The 15,975-nt window shown below is 38.8% G+C and overlaps 1 protein-coding gene across 10 annotated transcripts in view; it reads right to left on the bottom strand.

Annotated features, from left to right (window-relative positions):
- The window catches only part of RNF144B (ring finger protein 144B), a 167,844-nt gene that overhangs the window by 57,522 nt on the left and 94,347 nt on the right, over positions 1–15,975 (bottom strand). For all 10 annotated transcript variants that reach the window (XM_070244135.1, XM_070244133.1, XM_023624501.2 and 7 more), the window contains one exon: positions 6,564–6,764. In XM_070244135.1, the coding sequence (XP_070100236.1) occupies positions 6,564–6,728 (165 nt within the window). In that variant the 5' untranslated portion in view covers positions 6,729–6,764. The remainder of the gene's footprint in view (positions 1–6,563; positions 6,765–15,975) is intronic.

The raw sequence follows: 15,975 nt of genomic DNA, 5'->3' as shown, positions 1-15,975 counted from the left end.
AAGGTCCTACATACTAACACCACTATCTCTGACCTCATCTCCTACTGCTCCCCCTACACACACACACACACACACACCACACACGCCTCCTTGCTGTATCTGAATGTACCAAGCACACTCCCAGCTTAAGACCTCCACACTGCTTCCCTTTGCCTAAAATTCTCTTCTCCCAGATATCTACACAGCTTGTTCCCCATGTTCTTCAGGTCTCTGTTTCAATAATATCTTATCAGTGAGACTTCCCTGACCATCTAACAAAGTAGAAACCCCCTCTCCTATATCTCTCCCTCTCCCCTCACTCTGCTTTGTTTATCCTCATCTGGCTTCTGTATTCACTTGTGAGTGTCTGTGCCTTGCACTAAAATTTCAGCAGTCTGAAAACCAGGCCTTGATCTGATGGCTCACCACTACACCCTGACCATCAGAACTATACACAGCACAATAAATATTTGTTGAATAAATGAAGGCCAGGCAACCAGATTTGAGATTCATTCTCTTAAATGCCAAACCATACTGGCCTCCAAGGAAAGAACTTCTTTCGTCAGGAGGGTAGAGAGACTAGAAGACCTAAGTTCCCTTCCAATTCTCGGACTATGATGCCAGGACACAGTCATTAGGGCCTTAAGAGTAGGGTTTTCTTTCGGGGTTCTTTCCTCTCACCACATTTTACCACTTTCCTTGAATAAGTAAGGGGTGAGCATTAGGCACGGATGAGATCATAGGTCCAGGAAGCCAACTCCTTCTTGAGTCATCTCGAATCCATTTCTCATGCTGTTACAGTTTGCTCCTATTTCTCAGATGCTATCTGACCTGCAGCAGCTCAGTTGTCAGTGGAAAAATATAGCAGTGAAATTTGTGTTTTAAACCAGTGACTTGACTGATAAATACAAAAGTCACCACATTACTATCATTGAAACTCTTAAGTATAAGCACCAAGTATATTGAAGTCATTTACATGTAAACAAAGATAAAGATAAATTCACTGACTCATGTTGATCACCCAAGATAAAGTTAAGGGAAAGCATAAAACCCACCTTGCAATCCAGTATATTTTAGTATCAGAAACCAAAAGAATAAGAAAGGGATTTGAACTGGCAGAATTTCCTTCTGTCCATTTACTTCTGTACTAGAAGACATGGGAATCCAGAGAACTGGAGAATCTGAAAGCTTTAGGGAAGGTTAGCAGGTCACACAACCAGGAAAGGAGACAGAAAATTGTTCTGTGACACTACTGGAGTAAGATGCCTCATTATTTCTTGCAGTTCCAGAGAGTTTTCAATAAAAGAAACTTAAAATGATACTAGACTAAAAATATCAAGCCAACAAGTAATTATATTATACTCTTATTGAGGGTAAGCAGCTCTTAAATAAATGGTAGATTGAGACACTCTTCCGTTGAATCTTTTACATCCACCAGAAATATGCTCATCTATTCACTTTCAAAGTTGTATTGATTTTTGTCTTTTCCTCTAAGTCTTACTTCTAGATCCTCGGTTGAAATATCCAACCATAAGCCACACTTTGGGCAAACCCAACAGAGAAATTTCTCTGTCTATCCTAATTGCTAGTGTGTAGGTGTCTTGGAACAGTAGTGAGGTGGAAATCACCTATACAACCACCTTTTATAAAAGGCTAATGAGGAAGCTGGTCAAGTCTTTACAGAATTTCCTTTCTCTGAAACATTTCTGAAAAACAGAACAGCTCAGCATACTGGTAGAACTGAGGAAAGAAAGGAATAATACAATGCCAGCTTACTAGAGGCTTGGCACTGCACCAGTTCCTTTACTAGACCTCTCATTAGACACCTCTGTAACACTCTGAGATGGGTATTATCATCCCCTACCTCCCTCCATTCTATAGGTGAGGAAACTAAGGTTCAGAGAAGCCAAAGACTTTGCCTAAAGTCACACACCATTAAGTGGCAAAGCCTGAACTTGAGCCTGGTCTTCCTATCTCTATATCTGTACTCTTCACTACCATGTGATAGTGGAAGGAAAGAATGGAGGTAGGAGTGAAAAAAACAGCATTCCTTTCTCCTAATGCAGATATCAGTTAGAATCCAGAAAAGAACCATTGTGTGTTCTTTGCTTCATCTGGAAGTTACCAACCCATGCGGGTGCATACGTACATCCAACATACACACTGCAATCTTCCCAAACTATAAATTTCCCCCAGGCCACATGTGGGCTTTTCTTAAAGGTCACCCAACAGGCTCCAAGGAAAAGAAGGGTTTGGTCTAAAAAGTTTTATATTTCCTCTCACTTTTTTAAACATTGGAAAATCCATTTGGCTCAGAGAAATGAATAGTAAAAGGAGTTCTAACTACTTAGAGCCAACAAAATGTAATGGAAAAAAGGCAAGAATATGGCTGGACTTTATTTTCTTTTTGCTTAGCACATCCTGTCTTTAATCTGAAAGGTAAATAGGCCATGCCCAACATACCAACTCTCTTCAGGTGAAATTATCTAGGTTATAAAAACAAGCAACAACTGTGTTTTCATTATTCCTTAATTTGTGGCTGACAGAAATAGCTTCCAAAATAAATGAAAGAGGCAAATATTGCTCACAAGGGAGTAAACCCACAAATTTTCCCTCCTTTGATAACTGACTTTTGTGAATTTTTTTCACTTAAATTATAATTGTATGGTATTATCTGAAAGAGTGTGTGGCAAAAGCCGGAAAAAGAAAATTTGAATTTTCATATTTGTGTTATTTAAATCCATAGGCAAAAAAGAGAGTTAGAGAGATACGTTTTGCATATAGTTAGTAGACTAACATCCCTGAGATATTCAACCTTCAACTACAAGAGCAAGTAATTTACAACACCTCTCCATAACCCCAAAATGTCAACTTCTTTGGCTCTATAACACACCTATGATCTATGACTTTAGTCACGCTATTGAGAGCTACGCCCATTTTTGTTCTGTATATTCAGCTTCCCTTGCTTCATACTGTACTTTCTTCTGCACATCAAAGTTGAGCAAATAGTGTAACAGAAGCCAACTTCACAAATAGAACGTGTTAAGTTTCCTTTAACAAGAAATTAGATATATTGATGGATTATTTGAAGCAACATCAATCATATTCATTTCTCTGGATCTCATTTAAATCAGAAACTATCTACATGGAATAACTTACAGCAGCATTCTTCAGAGCACTGGTTGTAGGGAAGTTAATAGGTATTCCACTGGAAAAGGTAGCCTGGTCAAATGGAAATGCCTCTTCAGGAGAAGTTAAACAGGATCCCCTTGCTTTCCTTTTAACCACAAGATTTCACAGAGCCTCTTAAAGGCCAGGACTCCCTAAAAACAGGGAGTGAGCTGGCTTATATCCACTGGTCAAGTCAGACACTCCATATCTGTCCATTCTACACACCCAGGGCACACAAATCTTGGAAACAAAAGAATTTAAGCTCACAGCAAAATGGTCAAAGATACTTCTTAGGGAAAAACAGGACAACGACAGACTGTATAAAAAGCTTTATTAAACTGACAGAAATATACCAGTATACCACCATATCTAGCAGGAGGACCTTTACACATGAATTTTCACCTGTTGAGGTGGGGTGGAGGGAACTGTCCTAGCAAAATCATTTTAAATATATGGTATGCACAAGAAGTCTTTCCCAGCCAATAATCGGGACATGTCATCCAACCATATTTAAAATTGGAAATTAGTAGTATATGGCATACTAAAAAAGGTCACAAATTTCTTTTCAGCCTTGAAAACACAAAATATACTTGATATCTTTAATTTGAATGCAAATTAAAATGAGTCGATTAGACACATTTTTAAATAGTTTTTAAAAAAGAAGAACTAAAAGCTCTAAAAAAAAAGTTAGACTAGTATTTCAGGTGAGTCTGATATCAACTGCAAATTTACAGACACTAATGTAATCAAAACATACAGCTTACTATTTTGGCAGATCATAGGGAATGGGGTATCAGGAAGTCTGGGAACAGTAACATTTACAGATATGAAAAGTTGCAAAGTTGGAGGGATTCCGAAAATAACAAGCCATTTGACTGTCTGCTTTTGAGGGCTCTCCAACAATGAGGAAGTATGAATCTAGATGACAGAATAATCAAATTGTACTAACTCCCACCCCCAAAATGCTGAAGCAGAAATGAGAACCAGTTGCACTGCTTTTGAATGGAACTAAGATCTATTGAAACAATAATATGTCACCGTCAGCTCCTTGTGAAATGAAATACAATGAAACATGAAATACAATTTTTGCTTGTGTACTCTTTACCCAACACTGAGGCACATATTTGAATTCCACACCATTAAATCTCATTGCAAAAACAGAATTCTATATCCAGCTTTTAAACATCAGTAACCCTCAGACAAAAATTTCCATCCTGGCTTGAACTAAATGTTGCTTCTGACTCATTTGTCTCAAGGATTAACAAAGGTCCGAAACGCATGTGAGAAAGTCAGAGAAATAATTGTTTTGAAGCACAGCGTCAAGAAACAAAGCAAGACCAAAGGAAACTGAAGCCACCCCTGGATGACAAGGCCATTTCCTCACTTCCTATAAAGCAACACACGCTGACAAGACGAGGAAGATGCAGCACAAATGTTAGTTAGTGAGGCTTCCTCCTGACCGCCCTACTATAATGCAACACCCCCTCCCCCACACTCCTAACCTCCTGCTCTCCTTTTTTCTAAGCCCTTATTGCCCACTACTATTTAACTTACCTATTTATTATATTTATTTTCTAACTTCCTTCAACAGAACATAAGCTCCTAAGAACAAGGATCTCTGCTGGGTTTTGTTTCTTTAACTGAATAATCCTGGTGCCTAGAACAATTTCTGGGACACAGTTGCTGCTTCACTAGATATTTGTAGGGTGAATGGATAAATAATACTATTCTTTTCTATCTTCGGATCCTAGAGTTCAAAACATAGAAAAGGATTTTAGTCACTTTCCTTTTTACCTAAAAATCATTTCAAGTCTTCTATCTCAATCTTAACCAAAAAAAATTTTTTTAAGAAAATTGATATAAACTAGCTTGAAAATGCATCATGTTGATTAACTAGCAAATGAGATGGAATAAAATTTATTTCACTTTATCTGTTTTTTTAAAAAAGTATGCTTAGTAAACATGCCTCTTTATAAACAATTCCACTTCCTAAATGATTCCTTTCTCCTTACTCTCCTTGATTTAAGCACTGATCACTGTAACTAAACTATTCAATTTCCTTTACAAGTCAGGAGATTAAACCCACATTTGTCTGGTGATTATTGTACTTACTGTAAAATAACTATTAACACTCCGCAAATAGAAGGCCTACCAAAGAAAAGATAAATGGTAAATATTGTAATTTAGGCACTGGGCTCTCCCCTCTACAACGCTGAGATGCCCAGCACTCTTCTGGCTGACTCTTAACCCATCCTTAGTTTAAAAGTATAACTGATTAAATACATACAGGAGAGAGGCAGGTGCTACAAATAGAGGAAGGGTCATCTATTTCTGGGCCTATGAATGCAGGCCCAGACTAGCTATATCTTACCACTTTTTCATCTTTTCATGAAAAATTTATAAAATTTGTCATTTTAAATTTCCTGATTGGGGATCCAAACAAAAATGTGTTGAGGCCAGACTTAGCCCAGGGGCATCAGTTTGCAAACTCTTGTTCAAAGCCTCAGTTGGAGCTCACAGCTGCCAGGAAGCCCCTCCCACCTCCACCACCTGCATGGTGAGACACTCCTGTGGTATGCCACCTTGAGCCATGCCTGCTTCACCAAACTCTTGCACAGTTCCTTCATGGTGTTCATCTTCCCTGTGGGAAGTACCTGATGCATCTTTATATTCCCGACATCCAGCAGAGTGTCTGGCACATGACAGAAGCTCAAAAAACATTTGAAGAAATGAAAATTTGAATAAGAGCACCTGGGTTCACACTTCTAGTAGTCACTTTGAATTCATCATCAATCTGTTTCCTAGCTTTATACCTTAACCAACTGACCTTTAGGGAAACGTGCAATAAAGGTCATGGGCATTGATGCCAAGGGTCAGACTAACAGAGACAAGCCCACCCCTGGAGATCTGTAGGGTTATTATGAGGAATAAGCAGCACTCAGCATATTGTGAAAACAGGGAGAAAAAAAAGAAGACACGACAAAGTAAAACAGTTGTACGCCACGTGCTTTGCGGAGATGAGCAAGTATATAAAAGAAAATTACGTAAATTGCTACCTGATTTCTCCATCATTCAAAATACCTGATCAGCTTCTTACAGATAGTAGTTAACTAAGGCATGTTAAAAATGTCTCTTTTGTTCCTTAGCTAGAACTTTAAGAAAAGAAAGACTCTGCTTATTCAACCAACAATTAAATTTCACACACAGATTACACTTTGACTAAAAACTAGTAAATATTGGATTTACCATTCAAGATACTATTTGGAAACAGATCCAAATGTGGAATTGCTCTCCAAAGCAGGATCATATTGTAGCAAACCTTGGCTTCTCAGTAAGCTACAGAAATGTATCCTGTACTTTTATAATTCTTCCCTTTGTATGTTCTCATGATGAAAGCACCAAAGAAAACTTACAGCTGTGCAAAAGATGCACTGGCATTCCTGGAGTGTGGTCATCTTGTCCAGAGACTGTTCACACAGGCAGAGTTTGCAAGTGACGAGGGGGGCCAGAGCCAGGTCTCCTGGCGTCGAATTTTCAGCAGTCATGGTGAGATACTGGAGCCTACCGGCTGAGCCCATCAGCCTGTCTTCCGCCTTCTTCAGTCTCCTCAACCCCTATAGAAAGGTCCAAAGCCGAAAATATTACATCCATTGATACAGCCATTGTTTAACCAACACATTTGGGCACCAGCAGAGCAAATCCTCACCTTCAAAGATCTCTAAGCACACAATGAATGCATTTCTGAGAAGCACTGGCTAGAAAGCTTGCCACCCTGGCCAGGTGTTCCTGGAGTCTGATATTTAAGGTGACCTCACTGTTCTGATTCCTAACATGTAAACTATGGGAATTAAAAGAACACTATGAACAAACACACTATTTAGGAGGCACACTGTTATAATCAATTCAACAGATTCAAAAAATACTTAAAAGCAGGCTGTCACTCAAAAAGTTAAACAAAGAATTACCATATGATCCAGCAATTCCACTTCTACGTGAACACCCAGAAGAACTGAAAACAGTGACTCAAACAGATATCTGCACACCAATGTTCACAGTAGCAGGCTGTCACTCAAAAAGTTAAACAAAGAATTACCATATGATCCAGCAATTCCACTTCTACGTGAATACCCAGAAGAACTGAAAACAGCGACTCAAACAGATATCTGCACACCAATGTTCACAGTAGCATTATTCACAATAGCCAAAAGGTAGAAACCATTCAACGTCCGTCAGTGGATGAATGGATAAGCAAAATGTGGCACAATGATTATTTTCTTCATTTTATAGATGAACTGAGGTCCTCAGAAGTTAAGCAGTCCACTGAAGTTCTCAGAGCTTGTATATGGAAGAGCAAAACTCAAAACCTCCAACTTCTGAGGCCAAGCCCAGTGCCTGTTCCATTACACTAAAGCTGTCTCACAACAGAGGTATTATATGGAGGGATGGAGCAGGGAGAGAGAGGAAAAAAGAGACAGATGAAGTTCATGACTCCAGCAATCCTTAAACTCACTGAAGCTGTACAGGAATAAAACTTATCTCCACACATAGCAAGACTATAGGAAAGGATATTTCTATACCAAAAAATAAAAACTATAACTGAGGGGCTGGCCCAGTGGCATAGTGGTTAAGTTCACATGCTCCACTTTGGCGGCCTGGGGTTCACAGGTTCAGATCCTGGGCATGGACCTACACACTACTCATCAAGCCATGCTGTGGCGGCATCCCACATACAAACTAGAGGAAGATTGGCATAGATGTTGACTCACTGACCGTCTTCCTTAAGCAAAAAGAAGAAGACTGGCAACAGATCTTGGCTTGGGGCCAATCTTCCTCACCTCCCCCCAAAAAAGAAAAATTATAAGTGAAACCCTTCCACTAGATTGTTTTTATTCAGAATATTTACCTTTAAAAGAGGTAAAAGTAATTGCGAAAATAATCTTCTTGTACATATTTTATATCACATTAAGAAGTTTCAAGTTCTGATTAAATAAAAGCAAAATCCTAAAGGTTTTAGAATCTTAAAAGAGTGTAGCCAAGTTCAATAAATTCTGCCATAGAAATAATTGTAAATACCCCCCCACACACAAGATCCAGACTATTTTCCTCCCAATTTTTGGGCAAAAGAATTAGTTTACATGTTCAGCATTTGCTGCAGAGTACCAGAATGACATAAGTCTTATTATTTAGGTACAAAAGTACTAAAACAAGGCAGGGAAAAACAAATTGGATTAGATGGAATGAAAAAAAATCTGAGCTCTAACTACACTTTCTTAATGTCATGCCAGAAAGAGTCAAAAGTTACTAAGTGTACTAACCTGAAGACTAAGGTTTTTGACCTACTCCCTGAACACCAGAAGGCTTGATTACAAACAACAGGAAGCTCACCAAGGACTGGCTTCCAACATATCACTTCGTATTTTTTTTGTTTTTTTTTTAAAGATTTTATTTTTCCTTTTTCTCCCCAAAGCCCCCCAGTACACAGTTGTATATTTTTAGTTGTGGGTCCTTCTAGTTGTGGCATGTGGGATGCCGCCTAGCATGGCTTGATGAGCGGTGCCATGTCCGTGCCCAGGATCCGAACCAACGAAACACTGGGCTGCCGAAGCAGAGCGTGCGAACTTAACCACTTGGCCACAGGGCCGGCCCCAACAACGTATATACTTCTTGAGAAAGGCCCAATAAAGTTTAAGACCTGGTGTTCTTATTTGATTAACTACTGATGAGCTATTACCTAACAGCAAATTAAATTCAAATTAACCTGCACATCAAATTCAGAATTTTGAAGTTCAAAAAAAAAAAATCTCTCTTTAGGGTCGATTGTGGGTAAAAATGAACGATTTTACCTCTCCCGTCTTCCCAGTTTATGCTTAAACCACTATTTATTTCTCCAAGACTGCCCAGTTCATAGCACACATAATCTTATCAACCTTCTCCAACTACTGTCCCCTCAGCTCTGTTTTCTCAACAGTGCTCATACAATATATTCTAAATTATCTTCTCCCTCAAAAAGAGAAATCCCAAGTCAAAGAACAAAAAGAAATGTAGCCAGTAAAAGCTTCCTGAATAAGAAAAATGGGAAAAGACACAGGCCAGAACCATCCCACACCACAGACGTCAATTACACTTAAGAGCCCATTTGCAGGAAGCTGCTGTGAATATCCTGTTGTTCCAGTCTAGCAAGAGGTCTAGGTATTCTTCAAGAAAGTCAATTAATTCTCACAGTCTCAACCTATATTATTTTTTAGAAGACGACATTAAACAGGCCAAATTTTTAATGTACTAGAAAAATGAAGACACAACTGAATACCTCTTAGAATGCATTTCTTAGAAATGGTCTTCTTTTGAAGGCAGGACTAGCAACTGTGTTAATCAAGGCCATTGGGAAGATAATCTTGTCTCTCGCCATATACATATGTTTTTACTCCTTAGTTTGTGAGTTACATGCCTATGGGCTATGAAATCAAAGTTATAAAAATATAAATACATCCATCACCTCTGAAAATTTCCTCCTGCCCTCTTTATTTATCATTATTTTGTGTGTGTGTCATAAGAAAACTTAACACAAGTTACCTCTTACCAAATTTTAAGTATACAATACAGCATTCTTAATTATAGGCATTATGTTGTTCCACAGGCATATATTTGTCTCCAAACTCAAGTTGTATATGTTAAATATGTACAGCATTTTGTCTGTAAATCACATCTTAATAAAGTGGTTTAAAATATATATACAAAAATTTAAAATATGTATTTTATATATAAAAATATTTTTATGACAAATACTTTTTACAAAGCAGAGACGTATTTGGTTAAAAAAAAAAAATTCCAAGCATTCCAATCGAGGCAGCACTTGTGACTCAGTGAGATAGAGGAAAGAAGTCGCATATTTCATCTCTTGAGATGCGAACAATCCAAAACGATCCTTCAAAAAGGAGTGATTTATTTTTCTGTGTACACTAACACCAATTCCCTAAAGTGATGGCTTTCAAATATTTTTAAAGCAATGGAATTTTATGAAAACAAAAATCTCAAGTAAACTGCCACGATATAAAAGAGAGAATGTAAACTAGTGCTGGTTGAACCAATAGTGAGAGACCCCAGCCAGGTCCGTTGACCTTTCCCTCAGCCGCTTCCCAGGCATCACCACAGAAGCCAAAGGCTTCACCATGTACAGTTTGAAAACCAGTCCTTTGGTTTTTCACTCGGGGCAAAATTAATAGTGAATGTTTTAAAAATGAATGACACATAGTGAGCACTTCATAAAAAAAGATTATCAAACCAAGAAATCTTTTAACCACTGATTCATTAGACATTGAGCTCTTCAAGGAATAATCAGGAGAATCCTGAAGTTCTCCAATGAATTCCTGCACACGTGAGAGGTATGTGAATGGCTCCAAGGTGTCCTAGTGTTTCTTCAATATGTCTTCTTAAGATTCAGTGGTCTCCACAACAGAAAACCACAAATAGTAGAAACTCACTCCCCAACCAAACCACCAGTAAATGGCATGAAGCTCAGCGGGGGTGCCCACGGGAAGACCGACCACACACTCACAGAAACTCCCGACCCTTTTACGGGACCACATTTTCATAGGTACACTGACAATTCACACCCACTCCCCTCCAAGTTTTGAGAAAAATCTTCCTTCCAGAGAACCGATAACCCATTCTTACTGGCTCGCTCAACTTGTTTTGCCTCATATCTCACATTTTACCTGAAATAAGAAAGTGACTTGAATGTTCCACCCTACTGCTTGATTGAAAACAGTAACCATTAATTACTTTTACAGTTATTACAAATGTGACTGAGCCTCTGATTGGGTGTCAAGAACCCACTGGGAGAACTGGGGCAGAGAATGCAAGGGGCATGTTGAAAAGAAGAGAAACCTGACGGCTGCCTTCAGGTTTAAACTTTCCAAAGCTGGTGGCAGGGCTGGGGGTGGGGTGGTGAGGGCAGACTTCACCCAAATTTTACAAGTATCTCTTGCTTAAATATAGCTAACCACATAACAGGACAGAGTGGCTGGGGCATGCAAGGAAGGAAAGCCACTCTAAAACATTTGATTTTGCACTAAATTACCAGGAAAGGGGAATCAGCAGTTCTACCTACCCTTTAGGTGTCTCTTGCACTATAAAGTGTTCATTATACAAGAAGCAAGTACTATCTGACAGGAAAGAACAGAAAAGTCACTTTTTCCCTCCTGTGTTTTCATTAGAATTGCCAAAGAAAGGAACACTTCAGAAGCTGTGCTGAAGCACAGGATGTATAAGGAATTTTCATATTCTGCTGTCGGCCTGAAAAAGCAATTTGCTCCAAAAATGCAGAGGGTGAGAGAGCCAACATTCAAAGTATTTTTAACCAATGCAGTTTACGCCTGTTTCATGATTCAGAATCACAGCACTTATTCCATTGCACAAAAAGATAATGCGATGGGAAAAGATAATGTTTTACTAGGATACTTATCTAGTTATTCAGGAATTTTTACACCATTCTGCAAAAACTTTAAAATTTAGATAAATTGATAAAGTATGATTAAAGAGACCCAGAGAAACGGAAAGCTACCAAAATGAATCAACAGGATATTACTGACATAACAAAATACTAATGTTTGTAAAAATCCAGTTGATCTGTGCTGAGGTCTTAATTCCAGGCCATGCTGTGAAAGTCTTAGAGTTACTCAAGAACAAGAGACAAAACAGAAGAGGAGACACATGAACACTCTCAACATGTTTACATGCCCAAGCAAGACACTGAGTCATCCCTGGGAGGTAGCTGGAATAAAAGATATGAATGCATGACTATGAGAGGGAGCTAACAAAGGGAAGGGTTTTCCGGAAGGGTAGGTGGTGAGGAAGGTAGGGCTAAAGTGGTGTCATGAATCATGGAGAGATATTCTCAGGAACCCAATATGCTAATAGAGCAGAAAGAAACAGTAATCCAAAGGTCCCATGTCTGCCTTGTTAGGAAAGCTCTCCCAATACCAACTAAGGAGGACACGTCAGGCAACCAGCTTCCACTCCACACAATCTGAAAATTAGTATTGTTTTGACTTTGGCACTTTTGCCCAATACAGTGATTTATTTAGCTTCCGGTTCACGTTCTTAATAGAAGCTATTAGTGACTCAAATGGTACTGACTGAGTCTAGTAAAGTGCTGACCATCATCAGCTATTAGCCATTTACTGAAGTTCTATACTAAATACAGTCTGGAATGGAAGGTAGACCAGCTGGCTGGCAAAGTAACAAGGGCAATGGGTGCTGTGGTTCAGTGAGGCAAGGACATATGGCAGACCTCCATACTGGCCAGCGTTGTGGTTCAACTCCCTGCTTACATCTGTGACCTACCCTCAGGTCATTCAGGGACTAGACAAACCCAATGCACATCTAGTGAGAGCAGAAAACTAGTTCCAGTACAGACCCTAAGAGGGCATGAACAAATGGGAACACAGGCAACCTTGCTAGTAATCAGCACAATGCAATTACTCAAGCATATTTTATATCTATTTTTTAAATGAATAATGCTCAAGGCCAATAAATAGATACATCACATATAGGATACTCTGTCATTATTCGAAAAAAACTAAGTAGATTAGAAACTATTCTCTAGTGTAAACAAACCCAAGAAATACTTAATTCTTAGATGTGATGAAAGCAAATGTTCACCTACTCAGGCTTTGTGAGGTGGCAGCACTGCTGTAAAACTCTGTTTATCACTGTGCCTCATGTGAGAGGAAAGGGAACTCTGTTCTCTTCCCCACTGTTTCACAGCTTCATTCAGAAGAAACCAAGAAAAGAGAAAATACTCAGTCTATAATTCCTAGTTTTAACATCTTCATCTCAACAGTTTCCAGGATGGTAATAAGATTATAATTTTGTACGTTGGAGACGACTATCTTCTAAAAATGGAACTGATATGCAAATATATCTCTATTAACTTTTTTTATGGGTGAAAATGAGGAGGAGTATTAGGAGAAGCATCCTAACTAATAAGAGGAGCATCTTAAATATTAGCAAGAACTTTTCTAGGCAGTCTCTTTGCTATTATTATTTTATTTTATTATTATTATTCTTTTTTTTTGGTGAGGAAGATTGGCCCTGAGCTAACATCTTGTTGCCAGTCTTCCTCTTTTTTGTTTGAGGAAGAATGTCCCTGAGCTAATATCTGTGCCAATCTTCCTCTATTTTATATGTGGGATGCTGCCACAGCATGGCTTGATGAGCAGTGTGTAGGTCTGCCCCCAGGATCCAAACCTGTGAACCCCAGGCTGCTGAAGTGGAGCGTGCAAACTTAACCATTACACCACTGGGCCCAGCCCCAGTCTCTTTGCTATTTGAGATTAGCTTATGAATAAAGTCTGTTACAACTATTATAATAAGATCTAATTATTTCCAGCATTTTTGAGATATAATTGATACATAACATTGTATAAGTTTAAGGTGTACAACATAATGATTTGATATCTATATTTTTTTCAAAATGATTACCATAATAAAGTGAGTTAACATCCAGCACCTCACAGAGTTACAATTTTTTTTATGGTGAGAATAAATCTGATTTTTATATTTTTTCCTACAAAATATATAGGAAGAACATAAGGAAAGAGAAATGAGATCATGACCAATAAACCACATGATATTGTGATAGGCTAACTCTAAACCCTACAGAGTACAGGGCATCTGGGAAGTCAAGTTCTAACATTTGCAAAACGCCAATCCTTTTTCTAAAATGCACATTTCTTTTTTCTCGCCTTCTTTCCATGGTCTTGTTACCACTACAGGATAAGGGCCTAAGAGGAGGAAATCCATTCCCAGCTTTCCTAACAACAAAAAGTTATCAAAGACGGAAGGAGTGAATATGAGAATAACGCCTCAATGGTATTTTTGGCGATGTAATTTTACATTCATTGTAGTGGCTCCCTCCTCAACACCACCACTGTTCCCTGCCCACCCCTTTTGTAATCAGTGGTTCCCTTGCCTCCCACAGATATTCATACAGCCCTGCTGAATAATTTTCTTCCCCCTGCCTGGCATAACAACAAAGCTCAGAAGCAGGAAGGAACGCCACTTAAAGGCAGGTCAGACAATGATGTAATTAACAGATCAAGGAGAAGTGTTATTTCAGAAAGCCTCACAGAGCAAGAGTCGGGCTGATTTCTTGGGTCATGACATTACCAGGAAGCTACAGACGCTAAAGCAGGAATATCTAAATCAAAGTTTTTTCTCCAAATGAATAAAAGCATGCATAAATATTATTCTCTTCTGTGAAAGTTAAACTTTCATACAGAAATTTTAATTAGAAACAAATTTAAAACCAGTTTGGAAGAGGAATTTCCTCCATCCTAAGCTAAGCAAGGTTCAGGGTGTGTACTTTTGTACATCTTTGCCAAATCAGTTTCTTAAGGAATCAATAATGCAGGAAACCAAGTCATCCCATAAGGACCCAAATTCCACACATTAGGTGCTAGGGATGTAAAGGAAACTAAACCCAGTCCACACTTATAAAGAGTAAACTAGTTGAGGAGGTTCTCAACAGATAGTTTCACAGAATCATACACAGGATGATTTGTGGGTTTATAGTTTCAGCCACAAGTCCAGCAAAGAGAGAAATGAGACGTCTTGTTGGATCTTCCCAAGAAAGACAAAGAACCAGTTGACTAAAGGTCTGGGACTCAAACTCGTGACTGCAGAGGAACTAGAAACCAATGAGACATGGCTTTCAATGTCTGTTCTTTAATAGATACCACAAGCCATGTGATCACAAGTATCTCCAGCTTTGAATAAGAGAAGCATATGTCACTTGGGTTGTTGGCTTTTCAATTCAAGGAAGGGATCCCATCACAGATAAGTTTCTCCTTCCGTGTTGCAAAAGCATTGATCACTTTTACTCTGTGGTGTACAGTTTTCCATTTTTTAATCACCACTACAGTATGATGCAGTGAGTTTAGAAGTACTCACCGACCAAGTAAACAGCAAATGCTAAAGTTAACAAAAATAAAACTTTAGCACAAGACCTACCACTATGCCTAAAAGTGAAAAAACAAACTAAAATTAAAATAATTAAATAAATTAACTTAGGTGCTGTTATGCCTCTTCAAGGTATGGAATGCTCAGATGACGTAGGAAAATAGATTACCAAAAAAAAAAATTGGGGGTGGGCCAGTGGTTAAGTTCACATGCTCCAGCTCAGCAGCCCAGGCTTTGCAGGTTCAGATCCCAGGGGGGACCTACACGCCTCTAGTCAATCCACGCTGTGACAGCATCCCACATACAAAATAGAGGAAGACTGACACAGATGTTAGCTCAGGGACAATCTTCAGAAAAAAAAAATGATCAAAATGACAAACATCAAAGTATTTTTCATACTCAAGTAAAACAATATGAATTAAGAATTACTACTATAATCCAAAGTCACTTCCAGGGGCTGGCCCCGTGGCTGAGTGGTTAAGTTTGCGCGCTCCACTGCAGGCGGTCCAGTGTTTCGTTGGTTCGAATCCTGGGCGCGGACATGGCACTGCTCATCAAACCACACTGAGGCAGCATGCCACATGCCACAACTAGAAGGACCCACAACAAAGAATATACAACTATGTACTGGGGGGCTTTGGGGAGAAAAAGGAAAAAAATAAAATCTTTAAAAAAAAAATAAAGTCATTTCTAAGCTTACATGAATTCCTTCAAGACAGAAGCCACATCTTACACATCTTTATAGCCTCAGTATCTAGTGTACACCTGGCAAACAGCAGTCACTCAATACTACAGTGGATAACTTCTTTGAATGTACATGGAGGAAGAAAATACTAAAGGCCTGGTTCTCATCTCTAGTCACTT

Source organism: Equus caballus, chromosome 20, assembly GCF_041296265.1.
Source record: "Equus caballus isolate H_3958 breed thoroughbred chromosome 20, TB-T2T, whole genome shotgun sequence".
Classification (NCBI taxonomy): Eukaryota; Metazoa; Chordata; class Mammalia; order Perissodactyla; family Equidae; genus Equus; species Equus caballus.
The sequence above is the reverse complement of the archived record's forward strand: the minus strand, read 5'-3'. Positions and strand labels throughout refer to the sequence as shown.